This window comes from Cotesia glomerata, linkage group LG1 (assembly GCF_020080835.1).
Source record: "Cotesia glomerata isolate CgM1 linkage group LG1, MPM_Cglom_v2.3, whole genome shotgun sequence".
In the NCBI taxonomy this organism is placed as follows: Eukaryota; Metazoa; Arthropoda; class Insecta; order Hymenoptera; family Braconidae; genus Cotesia; species Cotesia glomerata.
The window spans coordinates 12,729,653-12,744,940 of NC_058158.1; the positions used below are offsets into that span (position 1 = coordinate 12,729,653).

General features: G+C 32.7%; 1 protein-coding gene across 5 annotated transcripts in view; it reads left to right on the forward strand.

The window, feature by feature from the left end:
• Positions 1 to 15,032, forward strand: part of LOC123261332 (homeobox protein abdominal-B-like) — a 99,620-nt gene extending 84,588 nt beyond the window's left edge. For 3 of the 5 annotated variants that reach the window (XM_044722933.1, XM_044722945.1, XM_044722940.1), the window contains 4 exons: positions 3,670 to 3,762; positions 3,852 to 3,895; positions 8,931 to 9,953; positions 13,548 to 15,032. In XM_044722933.1, the coding sequence (XP_044578868.1) occupies positions 8,972 to 9,953; positions 13,548 to 14,029 (1,464 nt within the window). In that variant the 5' untranslated portion in view covers positions 3,670 to 3,762; positions 3,852 to 3,895; positions 8,931 to 8,971 and the 3' untranslated portion in view covers positions 14,030 to 15,032. Of the gene's footprint in view, positions 1 to 3,669; positions 3,763 to 3,851; positions 3,896 to 6,302; positions 9,954 to 13,547 lie in introns of those variants that run through there. The other 2 variants (XM_044722925.1, XM_044722922.1) reach the window with 2 other exon arrangements.
• The last annotated feature ends 256 nt before the right edge of the window (positions 15,033 to 15,288 follow it).

Genomic DNA, 15,288 nt, shown 5'->3' on the forward strand with positions numbered 1-15,288 from the left:
TAGTCACAAGAATTTTGACACTTATGTATGTTTTATAACGTAAAAAAATCATAGAACTTCCTTGTTATCCTGATAAGTAAAAAGTAACAAGAACTTCATTAAAATGTTGCCATGGATGTTGATAAAACGAGTTGAGATCACGAAAAATAATAAATAACAGAGTATGTAGGGATGAAAAAAGCTTTACTCATCTCCGTCAAAAAGAAGCGACTATCAAAAGTAAACTTATCTTTCTTTGTAGGGAGAATGAAAAGGATTCGGATATCCGTTAATGTCTCAATATTCTTTTGAAGTTTTTTTTTATCAGTAAAAATTTTTTTTGTGTTGAAGGAAAAAAGAAATAGTTATTTTCGATACGTATGCGCAAAGGCAGGGATTTTGACGGCTTGAAGTGACGTCACGAGTTTGAGACTATGGCGCATTCTTATCAAGACCGAGTTATTTATCCGGACGAGCGTAGCGAGTCCGGATATAGTACGAGGTCTTGATAAATGTATCATAGTCTCAAACGCGTGACGTCACTTCAAGTTTGTCAGAATCCCTACCTTTGAGCATAAAGTATCGAACATAATTTTATCATATCAATTGTGAAAGTTGGATTTGAAAGAATCGTGAAAAATGTCTTATCATTGTTTATTTTATTTAAAGTAATTGCCATAGTAGTTAAATTAGGTGGAGTTGATGTTTTTGTTAATATTTCACTCATTTTTATTAATAACTTTATAATTTAAACACAAAGCCTGTCACACGAGATTAAATAGCGACGGATTAAATCTACGTATATGTTGAAGTCGTTTACAAGATTCGATTATAGTGTATTTTAGCAGCCGTGCAGAAATGTAGAGACAGATAGAGAGAGAGAGAGAGAGAAGTTACTTTTCGATACTAGTACGAGGTAAATTAACTAAACTATAGAGTGTCAGAAATCGTATTCTTTGCGCCCTCTGTGTGTTGCTTGAAAATCCAACTTTCACGGTTGATATGTCAAAAAAAATTTATTTCTATTCAGATGGAATAGTATTTATAAATATAAAAAACAAGATTAAATCAGATAAAAATAACAAATTTATTATTTACTAAAAAAAATTTAATTTTTGTACAAAACTCATTTTAGAATATAAGATCAAGAAATTATATTTTATTTATGACGATTCAAGTTTTTTTGATATCTGAAAAAGTTTGTTACCATTATAACGTCATATTTAATGAATTATTTTTTACTACTCACTTAATATCTGCAAATAAAAAATCATCAAAATATTTAATATAGTTTCATCTTATTTAATATTAAGTAATCACTATACTTAAAAAATATATAATATATAATATTATTTAAATAACGAATTATTCTTCTGAATTTCATTTTTTTAACATAAGATAAATTTGATAAATTTTCATTTCTGAAAAAGGAAGGGATGAGAATATTATTTTTCTGTTTGATACGAAAATTAAATAAAGCAGAAAAGATAAAAAAAATACCGTACTTGTTATTTATGTTACATATATTTATCTATGGTTGTTTCCCACACTTATCAAAGTGCTAATGACAAGTTTTTAATATCCTTGAAGTGAAGCGGAAACCGATGTTCGCTTACAGACAAATACATGTATGTATACTGATCGTAAAATACCAGTTAATTTTATCGGCAATAAATTTACACTCTTGCTCGATTCCATATGTACTTGAATGATGGCACTCGTTCATCACTCCTGTACAATTGTCCAAATTTCCCATACATGTTTACATATTTTTAAATTGGTCTTAATGTGAATGAAAAAGGTTCAAATTGAATTTTCATTCATCATTAGAATTTTAATCATATTTTTTGGATAAAAACAGAATCTGAAGCTTGATAGTCAGAATACCTGGTAACTTATACATTAAAGACTATTTTTAAAACTCTTAATCGACCTTGCAATATATTTATAGATAACTTTAATGTTGACTCATATGTTTGATTTAGTAAATTAATACGAGTTCGTTGACCTTTTTTAATTGTTTTAATATTATAACGATGAAGAAATAACGTTTGACTATATAAAATCCGTGATAAGTTCATTGAATGTATTTATGTGATTCGAACGACAAAAACATATTTTGGAACTTTAAGATACAAGACTTCTGACCACTCTTTTATGTCAACAAGATTCACATAAAAGAGGCAAATCCACAAGGGTTGTTTCGAGTTTAACCGTGAAATTTTTTTCACTTGAAACATTCAATTGTTGATTTTCTACATTTTTTTGTCACCTATTTGCTTTAAAATTTCATGCTTGGGTTGAGTTATGAATAAAAGGGTTAAAGTGACAAAAAAAAGTTTCTGAGCTGGGAAAATTTATCTCTTTAAAAAAATGTGTCCAAAATTTTTCTTTTATTTAAATATCTGTTTACGTTCAACTCTTTTAAAAAAAATATTAAAGATCACGTTTTCAATTAGTGAAAGTTCCATACAAAAACTCAAGTTAAATATTTTTATTTCGCGTATTAAATTTAGTCAAGGCAGAAAAGAAAACGGTATAATAGTTAAACTAGATTTTTTCGCTGTAATCCATAAATATATCAGTATAATTTGATCACATGATGTATATAAATTTTTCATTATTCTATTCTATACTAAATATAATTTTTTATATTTTCTGTACATCTATCTTTGTATCATCTCAAATTCTTCGGGTGTGGCTCATAAAATCGTTTTAACCCTCCAGAATGACTGCTCATCTCAACCATTCAGAGAGGGTACTTTCGAGTTGAATCGAAGAAATTCAATCATTTTCATAAAGTAAGATTAGTCCAAGCTTTTCCACTTTAAAATATTTTTGTTCTCAACTTTCTATTAAAGGAATTGCTAGTGATATTGAAGTGTAACTAAATATTATAATAAATATTTTTACATAACTAACAAAAAATTTTTTGCAAAATTTCACTTTGAATTGCATGAGTCAGATAAACTCAGCTAAAAAGTGAGAAAACTTTGAAATTTTTTATAAATTCAAGTTAGACTTTTAGCAGTGTAACTTTTGCAGAAGCGAATTTATCAGAAAATCATAAGAGATTTTTTTTGTAGAGAGTAAAATTTCCTACAAAAAATATATGTCGATTATTGTGATGTTTCTTCTTATTCCATAGAAAAAAATTAATTGCTAAAGATAAAAAAAATCTCATTTTATTTGAATAGGAAATGTAAAATGAATTCAGCATGGTTTAATGTTCAAACTTATAGCTTTATTTTTAAATTGATATTTTTTTTAGAACAAAAACTAAAAATTTAGGGGGTAATGCAAAAAATTCCAACTTTGGAAATACTTAATACTTTTGAAATACTTAATACTTTATAAAAAGTGTCATAAACACTTCTTGTCCGAAGAAAATATGAAATACATTTATGATTATACGGTTGAATTTTTAAAATGAATAAAAAGTTAATGATGGTCCGGTAAGTGATTATACACGAAAGTTTGTTCTCACCTTAAGAGGTTATGCAACCATAAACTGTTTTATATGTTATAGAAGTTTATATACCCTTGGTTGTACATCCAGTATTAAGTCTTTTGTAGCAAACTTTACTCAAAATTCTTTGAATACGTAACCGACTATTATATAAAGTAGTTTGTTGGAAAGAATATCATAGTATAAGTTTTAACTAGTTCATTTTTTGTTTATTTTTACAGGCTGAGGTTTTCTTCTGTAAACTTGTGAATAAAAGGCCTCAAAGTGTTCGGCACCGTGGAGAAGCCGTTTCACCCATTCGAGCTCTGCCGAAGGTACATGTCTTTATTAACCATTACGAATGTATTAGCATAAATTGTGTGATTTATTTATTATAAATAACGCATTTATTTTTGATATTCAGGCTCTCTGGCGTGTTTCCCCAAGGAACCCTGCCTGGCATACAAGGTCAGTATAAATATTAAATACTTATAATATATTGTGATAAAAATACTTGGCAACCGTAATCAATATTCGTATGCATTAAGTCGAAGTGTTTTGCGTCAATAAAAAATTATTGCTGGTAAACGATTGAAATATTCAAGTTGTACTTAGATCAGGATAATAAAAAAATTATAGCACCAAAATTAACAATATGATATTTAAGTTTCACGATGATCTGGATGTTATTAGTCGATACATGGAAACTTTTGAATTTTTTTCCTCTACGTTACATACATTAAGTATTCTATTAAAGTTTCTCCAGTTTATTATAATTCATGGTAATTACAATTAATTATAATCCATAATTGGCTCTTATTATCAAGTTCACTAACTTCTTAACAAATAAATTAATAAATACAGACAAAATAAAATAAAAATATTATGTGCTTGTAGAAAATTAAAAGTACTATGTAATTAAAATTTTTTGAAATATATATTTTTCAAGTTATAGTTCTGAAAAATCATGTAAAAATTTTCAAATGTCAACTAACTTCGTTGTCATTTTAGAATGATTGGAAAACATCATAAAATTTATTAATTTTAGGGATTAGAAAAAAATAAATAAATTTTATCTGATTGTTGGAAAAGTCATCTTATCAGATTTTTTGGTTACCTTGAATTGTGTACATAAAAAATTTAAGGACTATATTATGTTTAGTAGAAATAATAGTTTATAGTAAAAATTTAAAAGTTTATTTAAAGTTCCTAAGACATTCAATATTCCAAGAAATTTTCCTTCAACCCTGGAGAACACGTTTCCAGTCTCAAACAAAAAAGCCACATGGGGTGCTCACTACCCTGCGGCTTAAAATGTTTAAAAAAAAAAACTTTAGAGTAGTTCAAGATGAAACTAAAGCTGAGAAATTTTTTTTCAATGTTTAAGTATTTTAAAAGAAAAAATGTTGACTTATGGAAAAATCGGTGGTGACAAAATAGTATAAAGAATAGGCGGTTTCTGGTTCTTAAAAATTTTCATATTGTAATTTCTAACAAAGACAGTGGTCTGGTTTCTGGATCTCATATTTGAAACAGATGTAGTTTTTTTTCTTTTATATTTTTTATTTAATTTTAATGAATTTAAATGGCAATTTTTTCGAATATTCATCAGTTTTGTTAACTATTTTCAAAAAAATTTATTAATACTTATTCTTATTGACAAAATTAACAAATTTAATAAAGAATAATAAAAGCACAAATTTAATTTACAATTTATCCATAAAATTATTTGACTTATGACACGTCGTATGTGGCCATTAAGGGTTAAATTTCAGTTCGTGTTGAGCGTCTGCCCAAAATCGGATTGTTTCACTTTGTAAATTATGCATAGTTAATTTGCATTTCTTGGCAACCTCAAAGAAAAAAAAAACAAAATAAAATAAAATATTTAAAAAATTATTATGATGTAAAAAATAATTACTTTAATTTGAAATTTAGTTTTATCAAAAACCAATTTAAAAATTAATTTAATTCTTTTTAATACCTTCTTTACGATATAAAAAAAATATAATTAGCTGATGTATTATTTTCCTCACATTTAAAATGACAATAAAATTTTGTAGTTATTCTTTTTATTGTTCAGATATCTATTGTCGATGATAGCGTATCAAAATTGTAATCTCCGCTGGAATTTTGTCAATAACTCAAGTAAATTAGTGACACAAAGAAAATTAACGATTTTTTTTTTCAGTTTTTAATATCTATATGATAGCAATTTTTACAATGAAGCGATCGTAATATTTTCTACTCAGATGGTTCCATTGATCATCGAATATAGTTAAATCTAGCATTCATACATTAAAAACCATCATATAATTATAAAAACTAGTAAACTCTTTCAATTGAACACTGAAAATAAAATTGTAGGATACATCCTCACTTAAAACCATCAACTAATAAGAAATCCGACGTACACAAATAAGTGAAAAATTAAATTTGTGAAAAATAAAAAATAAATCGATTTTTTTTCGACTTATCGAATTATTTGAATTAAAAAAAAATTCTCTTTCGAGATCGTATTAAATTCATAAACTAGTAAAATTCCTTCGAATAAGTGAATATTTACTAATTTTTAGTACTAATTGAACGTTAGTTGTTCGGTTCTAATTCCAAAATAAGTTAATATTTACTTATTCGAGGGATTTTTCACTAATTCATGACTTAAATATGGATAGTAAATGTGACCATCTAGACGCAAACTCTTACGATCGTTTTATTGTAAAAATTACCATCTTATATCTATTAAAAACTAAATAAAAAAAATCGGTGATGCTGTTGAGATATTCTTCCTACATGATACTTCTATTTTCCCTGCAATTACAAGCTTGTAAAAATGATTTAAATCTCATGAAACGAACTTACAACTCTCATCATTTTGCAACTGTCATTCTCATTATACCGTTACATTGTATATAATAATAATATATCCACCCGAACTAATATTATAGGCTGCGTGTGCGTGGCTCGCGTGCAATTTGAAGTAAGGCGTGCTGCCCTCAGTTGTTGTCAGATCGTTTTACTTTAGTGCCCATAAAAGTACCGAGATTTAGACTGCACAATACATCCGCGACATATGTATTGCCCTGTATAGACGTTACATGTTACACATTAAACGCATTGTTCAGTACACACATCATAGGTCATGAAAATTGATACTGATTTTTTTTCTCTGCTATTAAATTTTCATATTGGACAAAAATAATTCAATCGTTATCTTAATGTGATTCTCATTTAGTTTTTCGAAATCACGCACTTGAATGACCTCGATTATTTTAGACGATAAACGTTCTGACGATAAAGTAATTCAACGCCAAGCAGAAGTAATGAAGAACAATAATGAGAAATGAAAAATATTAGTGGATATGACCTTCCTCAATATTTAACAAATAAATATGTTTTTTTTTTTTTTTTATCTATATCTTAATGTGTATACGAATGGGTATACAAAAATACGTATGGTATAATAGACCGAATTGTTGATTTTGAAAGGTCCTCCGGCAATAACTTTTGATCGGCAAGACAGTAAAGTAGAGTCACATATATGTTAGTCACGTTGGACGAGAATGAGACAGGTATGAGGTACGTAGTGGATCAAGAGGAGGAACGACTAAAACATTGGGCGCGTGTGTAAGAAGCGGGGGATAAAATGTATGCATGCTAGCTAGTGTAGCGTGTAGCATGTAGAATGCCATCCGCGTTACTCGCGTATCAACACACGAGGAAGGGCAAAGGGGAGGAGGGGAAGAAGCGACAAGCCATCGCGTCTAGAAGGTGGGGATTCCACCAGCAGCGGAGTTGGTTAAGTTACCGAGAGATCGCGCTGATGTTGTTTTTTAGCTTGTTCGTTCGTGGGCTCCGCGCGACTGCCAGAGCTCAGTTGTCGCTCAGTACGGCTCAGCGCGGCCAGTCGAAAAGAAAGGGGGTTTGACTTGCATATGTGTGCCTATACGTACGCGTGTGCGCGACTCCTTTGCATAATTCTCAATTATAATAAGTACCTGAAATTGTCAAAACCCCTGAGGGTCACCAGGCCCAGAAGCTATTCTGGCCATCTTCTACCTGCCTGTCGGCCAACAAGGTCATAAAAGGGATACTACGGACCTATAGAAAAGAGAAATAAGAATTGGGAAGAAAAAGAAACGATTAGGGCAATAAGAGAGGCTACCAAGTTTTTGGAAGTAGTTATTACCAATTCCCAGTATTGCTTTTAAGTTTGGTCACTGGGATATCATAAAAAGGGGTGGATAGTTTTATGGTTTTTTTTTTTTTTTTTATTGCATTTGCGGTAAAATTCAAATGTGTCAGTGATAAAGTGAGACATTGATACAACAAAAAAGTACAACAATAAATAAAAAATAAATAAAAGTGAACTTTGTAGTATAATAATGATGTTAAGAAAAGGTTTATTATTGAAGGGATACACGCATAAATGTGTGAGTTCTGTCATTCGTGTAGGACGATAAAATATTTCAATCTTAGCCCAACTGGTTTTTGAATATTGTGAAATATTATAATAATTTAAAAATAATTTAACTAGCTAAAGTAAAGAAGTATTTTATGTTGCCAAGTGTTTTTTGTCACAATTTATTGCATATTTAAAGTTAAACAGTTTACGTTAAGAACGTTGATGCCAAAGTGTGCTGTGTTTTTGTTTTCTGTTACAACCTTTTCATCTACTGGATTTCTCATCTGGATCATCTCAACGCCGGTTTAAAAAAATAAATAATTATTCGTATTGGATAAAAACAATTTTACACGTGGGCGACACGTCAAACACTTATCATCGTGTTTTCTTGGCGGGATTATCCACGCGTCCGCTATCAATCCAAACTCTCCACCCTAACCCTTTCTTACCCTATTTTAATCGGTTTTCATCCCTGCCAACTATTTTCTACCGTTTCTCCATCCTCAATTTGCCACCCTTCCACCTGTCTACTGCGGTGGTACGCGCGGGGTTGCTTACACGCATACTCACTCCTGCGCACACACACACGCGCACACAAACTCCCGTATCGGATCGTGCCCCTACCTTTTAACATTCATTCCCTACACATAATCTCTCTTTATTTTCCTCATAACCTCTCACTCCAACACAACCCATCTTTCTCTCCATCCATTCTATTTTCGTTTCGACATCCCACTTATTTTTTACCTATTACATCCACTCAACGTTCCTCTATTTAACACCTCACCAATGACAATCCTAATCCGGGCAATGGTAATCCCCGAATACACTTCATTCCTCTTTACTAATCATTAACCTGAACCGTCATCCATCCCTACACCCTTGGTGTTAACAATTCAAATTTTGCAAACCAAAACAACGTTAAAAATAACAAATCGCAACCGTCGTAATAACTGTGTCGTTACACTACCACCACGATCTGCACCATCGCCGAACACGTGTCTTGTTCAACGGCGACCCTGTACGACAATGTACACGCCGCGCCGCTATGCGGCTCCGGCGTTGGCCATCCTGGCTCAATTACATCGATGGGTACAGCCACCGGAGCGGGAAATTCCACCGGGGTGACCTGGTGGGCCATGATGAACGGTGGCGTCTACGAAGAAAGTCCGCCACCAATTCCGCCACCAGCCTCATCTCTCATCTCTATTCACCAGCAGCAGCAGCAGATTTCAACACCTGGATCTCATCAGCAAGCAACTACCCCAAGTTCACCTGGTGCTCCAAGCTCAGTAACCGCCTCCGCACCAGCCCCAACAGCAAGTGCCAGTTCGACATCTCCAAGCGCTTCCTCCGTTGCCAGCAATAGTGCCACTGGGCCACTTCACATTCCAGCTAAAAGATTGACGGCTACTCCTATTGCCGGAACAACCTACGGAGAGGTGAATTGTGTGGAAGGATCTGCTGCCACTGGAGCGACTGCAGGAGTGATCAGGCACTCTCACTCGTCCTCTGCGGGCTCACAAGCTGGCTGGACGTCTTACAGCCCCCACAATCCTCAAGAAGCTTACCACTCGTCAGCTGCAACAGCAGACACGTTGAATCATCACCAAGCATACGGGGGCACAAACCCCCCAACATACTACAACCTGGCGGACTCCGGAATAGGATCGTCCAGAGATAGTCGGAAGTCCAGTAGCGCCCTGAGCTTTTGGTCCCCAGCAACAGCCAGTTCTGGGCCAGCTACTGGCGCAACTAACTCCGACTACAAATCCTACAACTCGGCGACTGGAGGAAGCACTGCTGCTACTTCTTCTTCTGGTTCGACACCTGGTGGTGCCTCTGATCCAGCTGTTTCCAGCGGGCACTCTGGCTTCTCCCAGAGCTGGTGTAACTACTCTCCCTACGCCACTGCTAGGCACCATCATTCTGTCGATACGACACACCATCATCCTCATTCCCAAGCTGGTGTATCGTATCTCACCTCCTCGGCGCCAGACGAACGGGGGAGGATGGCAGCAATGGTTGCGGCTGAGAGTGCATTTCCTCATGATGGATACGGAAGTCTGAGGAACTATGGAGCACCAGAACCCGTTACATCCAGCCCTTACACGACACCAGGTAAGCATCAACACTGAGCTATCATCCAGCAAAAGTTTATTCTTTTATGTCTTTCCGCTCGTAACAGAAAACGTGTAGTATTTCTCGTCGCGTGGCCGCCAATAGCTTCATAACCATGGTCATAAACTTTGCGATTTTCCTCCTCATAACTTAAACTGGTACTTCATGAGGAATCTATGCGTTGATTGATGGTCTTAGCATGGGTGGTCATATTAGCAATTGCTTGTTTTCTAGTTCTTTTTTTTTTCACGAATATATTATTGTAAATTGTGGAGGCACTAGGAACAATTAAAAGCGAACGAATAAGCTTTAAAAGAAACTAGTTTGAATTAACAAAACATTTAACTATCACAAAAACGACTGTAATTAAAAAAAAAAAAAAAAAAATGTCTTATAAAAATTACTATTAGCTTATGGGATTCCTATAACTAGTTCGTGAAACATCACAGACTGCAATCAACAGCGTCAAGTTTATTGACAACCGTAAGTCGTAAAGTTGAGCGCGCGCCTTCAATCAGCTGATCCGTACTATGACCCGTAGGCTTTACTCGGTTCAGTTATCTTTTATTAGCATCCACATTTTTTTCTAGGATTATTTTACTTGACCGACATTTCTTTTCCACAAAGAATAGCTCAACTAAGTGCTTCTCTTCTTGGAAGCAATGAGAAGTTAGCTGAGCAAAAAATTACGCTAAAAAAATGTTTTATTTATTTGTTTATTGCTTTGATCTCTTCATTGATTGAATTTCACATGAGGTATATATTTAGAGCAGTAGGCAACTTATTTTCATATATTTTTATACCGACAGATGGCAGCTCCCTTATCTTTTCGCGGTTCTCTTGTGTCCTGAACGGTGAAACACGCATGCGTATTATATTTAGCTATCGCGAAAAAAGAGATGAAGCTGTTGAGAGAGGGAGAAAGAGAACGAAAAGTGGGAAGAACATTATTCTGCGCAGCTTGCAATCCCTCGCTCAAGATTTATGATACCGGACTGACGCTCGTACCGCTACGTCGGAAATATCATGAGTTTATTCACCGAGCTGCTTCTAAAGAAGCACCGTTCCATTCAACTTATGCTAGTTCTTCTATCATATTATCTTGATGTAAATATTCTTAGTTACTGCTTTTTTTCTACAAATCAAATCAAAAATTATTGCTCTCTATCAGTAAATATTGATTCGTTTCTTCGATAAAATGTTTTTTTATCATTTGTCTGATGCTGACCTTAAAAGTTTGTCCAATTAGTTAAAAAAAATTTCGCTCTTTCTCTCTCTCAATATATGCAAGCATAAATAATTATCTTATTAAGAATAAGTTACAAAATACAATTCCAATTTAGTTAATTAATTAAAATGTTCATTTGAAGGCTTATTAACATAACCAGATCGCTAAGAGCAGTCAATCATTTCAATAAATTAAACCTCAGTGCAGTTTCAAATTTCATCTTGAATAAACAGCTTAATTGATCTTAAAATGTTGTTGCTTATAAAGCCGTTACATAACATTAAATGAAATGAACTTATAAGGTAATTGATTCATTAGTAAATCAAACAGTTGTCCTACCTGTTCACCAGTTGATTTTTAGTTTTTTGTGTATATTTAACTCATCCGTGAGGATCCTGACCTCTGTCAATTAATTTGCATATTTCCACGTTTTACTGGGCAATAAATTTCTCCCGCTTGAGCAATACTAACGTACTTCACGTATGTGAGAGGAAGTAGGATAGCTAATTTTTATCTGAAATGAAAGAAAAAGACACGGTCGTCTGTCAAGTACAACTTTGCTTGAGCATTATCGATAATGATTATTATTAAATTTAATAAAAGTTCCCCATCAAATAATCATCTTGCCCGTTTTGCTGATTTTAATTAACAAATATTTTAATACGCTATTCTGAAAATCTTCATTAGTTATTTTTATTCATTAATTCAAATTGCAACTCATTTAACAAGATAACACTGATTATTTTTGCGGTAATCATAATTTTAATTAGTAATCTAATTAAGCTGCTTCTTAGAAATTTTATTTTACTATGAATTCATGAATTTAGTGATGTAGCGTATGAATAAATTGAATTGCATTCTTTGTGGAAATTCGTAGGTCCAACAAAAAAAAAACCGAACAGCATACATACAAAGTATAGCCTATGTACAATAATTTCGATTGAGTGAAGATGCTAGTATTGGTACATATTGAAACAGTTGAAAATCCGAGTGTGTTTGTGTATACTAACCATTCGATGAAAGGGAGACTCGCCGAAATATTCGGCACGGTTAGTAAAACCGGTCCAATTATATCATAGTAAGACTTGGTCATGCAATGATGCCTCCTTATTTTGGATTTACTTGACACAACATTTATACATTTTAACAGAATTTACTTTGGATAAATATAAATTATAATTTATAATTTATTTCCCGCAGTTAAATTTAAATTAATTAGTAATTACCCGTTAATATGTGAATCATCAGATCACATGTATTTATAAGAAGTTAATGACTTTATAAAGCGGATGTCGTTGATAATTAAACAAAAATAGAATTAATTTTGATGTTTCAATTAAATGACTTGATCAATTAATTTTTAAAAATAATATTAATTTCCCGTTTGTTTAATGATGTTGGGGCGTTAAAACAATATAATGTCAAGTATGCATTAGATTTTGATATATTTTTGATTACTGTAAATGATGACTTCCAAAATTTTAGACCATTTTGGAATTAATTATTCTAATTAGAAAAATATCTAACTCTAACTTAAGAAATTTTTTCATTCGTACAAAAAAAAAGGAAACTGAAAAAATTTTTTGTTTAAAAACCAATTCAATATTCATTATGTGGCAATATTTTTGTTTAGATTACTTACATTATATGTATTCAGACTATTGCTACCTACAGATTTTTTAATTAAAATGTCAATTCGCTAATTAACTTATTATTAAAGTGGAAATAAGGAAAAAAAAATTAGTGTAAAATCTTCTAATACTGCTCAGATTTTACTCAAATTTTCTCCATAACTATCTTGTTAATTGGTCTCAAATTTTGCATGTCGGTTTTTGCAGTAATGCAAAATCTAACAATTGAAATTTATCCTGTTCTGGCACCCAAACTTTAAGGTAGTACTGTCGTTCGTAGAGTTACTGTTCAAAGTTTAATGAAATTCAGTATATTTGACAATAATCTTACTCAATTTTTAGAGAACTACAGAACAGAAATTTTTACGTTCAACATTGAGTCTTATGAGAAATTACTATTCTTCTTTTGTGTGCAAAAAGTGCCATTCATATTTTAATATAAGTCGAGATAATTAGCAAAAAAAAAAACATATTAAATATTTTTCATAATTAAAAGTACAGATTCGGGGCATGTGCTTGTAGTAATTGATAAAAAACTATCGAAAATAATTTTCGTCTCTCTTTCCAACGCAACTTTGTATAGGTAAATATATGACATAAATCGAATAAAACTTTGACACATGTCATTTTGACAGTACTATCTTAGTATGAAAGACGTATTGAATAAATTTTAGCAAATTATAAAAACAAATAAAATAGTATATTCATTATTGAGGCAAAATTAATTGTTTCAAGTGATGTGGGGTTCCTCCCCATCTTCCTTGTTTCCAACAGGTTCATTGGGCATGCCGGTCAGTGTACCTGGAATGGGCGTTAGCTGTGCAGGAGGGAACCCACTGGAGTGGACTGGACAAGTGACAGTGCGAAAGAAACGTAAACCGTATTCAAAGTTTCAGACTCTTGAGTTAGAAAAAGAATTTCTGTTTAATGCCTATGTGTCGAAACAAAAGCGATGGGAATTAGCACGGAATTTAAATCTGACAGAGCGGCAGGTTAAAATATGGTTTCAAAATCGTCGGATGAAAAACAAGAAAAATAGTCAGCGGCAAACACAACAAACTAACAATAACAATAACAGCAGTGCTAATAATGCGAACCATCACGGTACAGCTAGCGGTAATCATCATCATCCTGGAAGTACTCACGGGCCATCGAGTCATCATGTTCAAGTCAGCCAGACGCACCACGCAAATGGCTCTGCAAAACATCATCAGTGACCCGTAGCCTTCTCTGGGGTCGTCTTTGGTCACCAACCACATCATGCTTCCACTTCAATACACACCAGTGGTAATAATACTCACGGTCTTGCAGCCGCGGCAGCAGCTGCTGCTGCAGCAGTCAGCCAGAGTCATACTCACAGTCATAGTACTTTCCATACTACCCAATCATCACAACTAGCAGCAGCTCTGCCTCCTCATGCTACCAGTACAACTGCTTCAGCAGCATCTCCAGCTGTTCACTCTCATCATCCTCATCACTCCTCCCATCAATTGGCTCATATGGCGGCTCATCATCAACATACAATGCTCTTCCATCAGTCCAGCCATGGTCTTGCCGCCTGAGTATCAGGATCCTGGTTTTGCTTTAGGTAACAATCATCATTAGACCTTTGCAATTTGTAATTTTAGAAAATTATAAACCTTTTCGTGATCAAGACCGTGATGAAATTGATGTTAATACTGCTAATTATGAAACATCAGGGCTTGTACGAACTCCCAGAGAATCCGTTATTTATAATATAAGTACGTGTATATGCATATCAAGGTGCTTAGAAAAAAAAAATTTCTTTTCTTACCATACAAAACGTTTCTTCTAGATTTAAAAATATTTTCCTAACAGCGCAGCTTCCTATCTTAATTTTCTAAGAAACACAACGAGCTTTCCTTTTCTCGCAAAAGTAACACGTAAAAAAATTTTTTATACATTTTATGATACACATTTTTATTGGAAATTGAATTCTCTACAAAAAAGCTCTCATATGTTTTTTTCGTAACCTCAGCAGGTGATAAATTATTACGATTTTTACACTTCTTGCAAAGTTGCGTTTTTAGGAAATTTTTTTTTTTTACACTTAAAAGAAATTTTTTAGATGATAGGAAAATAATTTTTTTTCAACACCTTAATGCATATACACATACAGGAACATATATAGCTATATATATAAATTTATAAATATACTATGTCATTAATGAGTTAAAGTAATAGTACACGTACACTCGATCATGGTTCTTCTATTAATATATATATATATATAATATGTAATGAGTGAGGCAAGAGACTTGTGTCGAGTGGACATATTATAAATTATGATATAATAGGTAATTTTTTTGACTGCTATACACTATGTGTAAGTGAGATAGTAAGATTGAGCGAATCTGTATGACTGGTGTAATAATTTATAGAAAATAAGGTGAAAGACAAAATTATTTACATTCGTTATTAAAGTAATTTTTTGCTATTAACTTTGAGCTTTGTT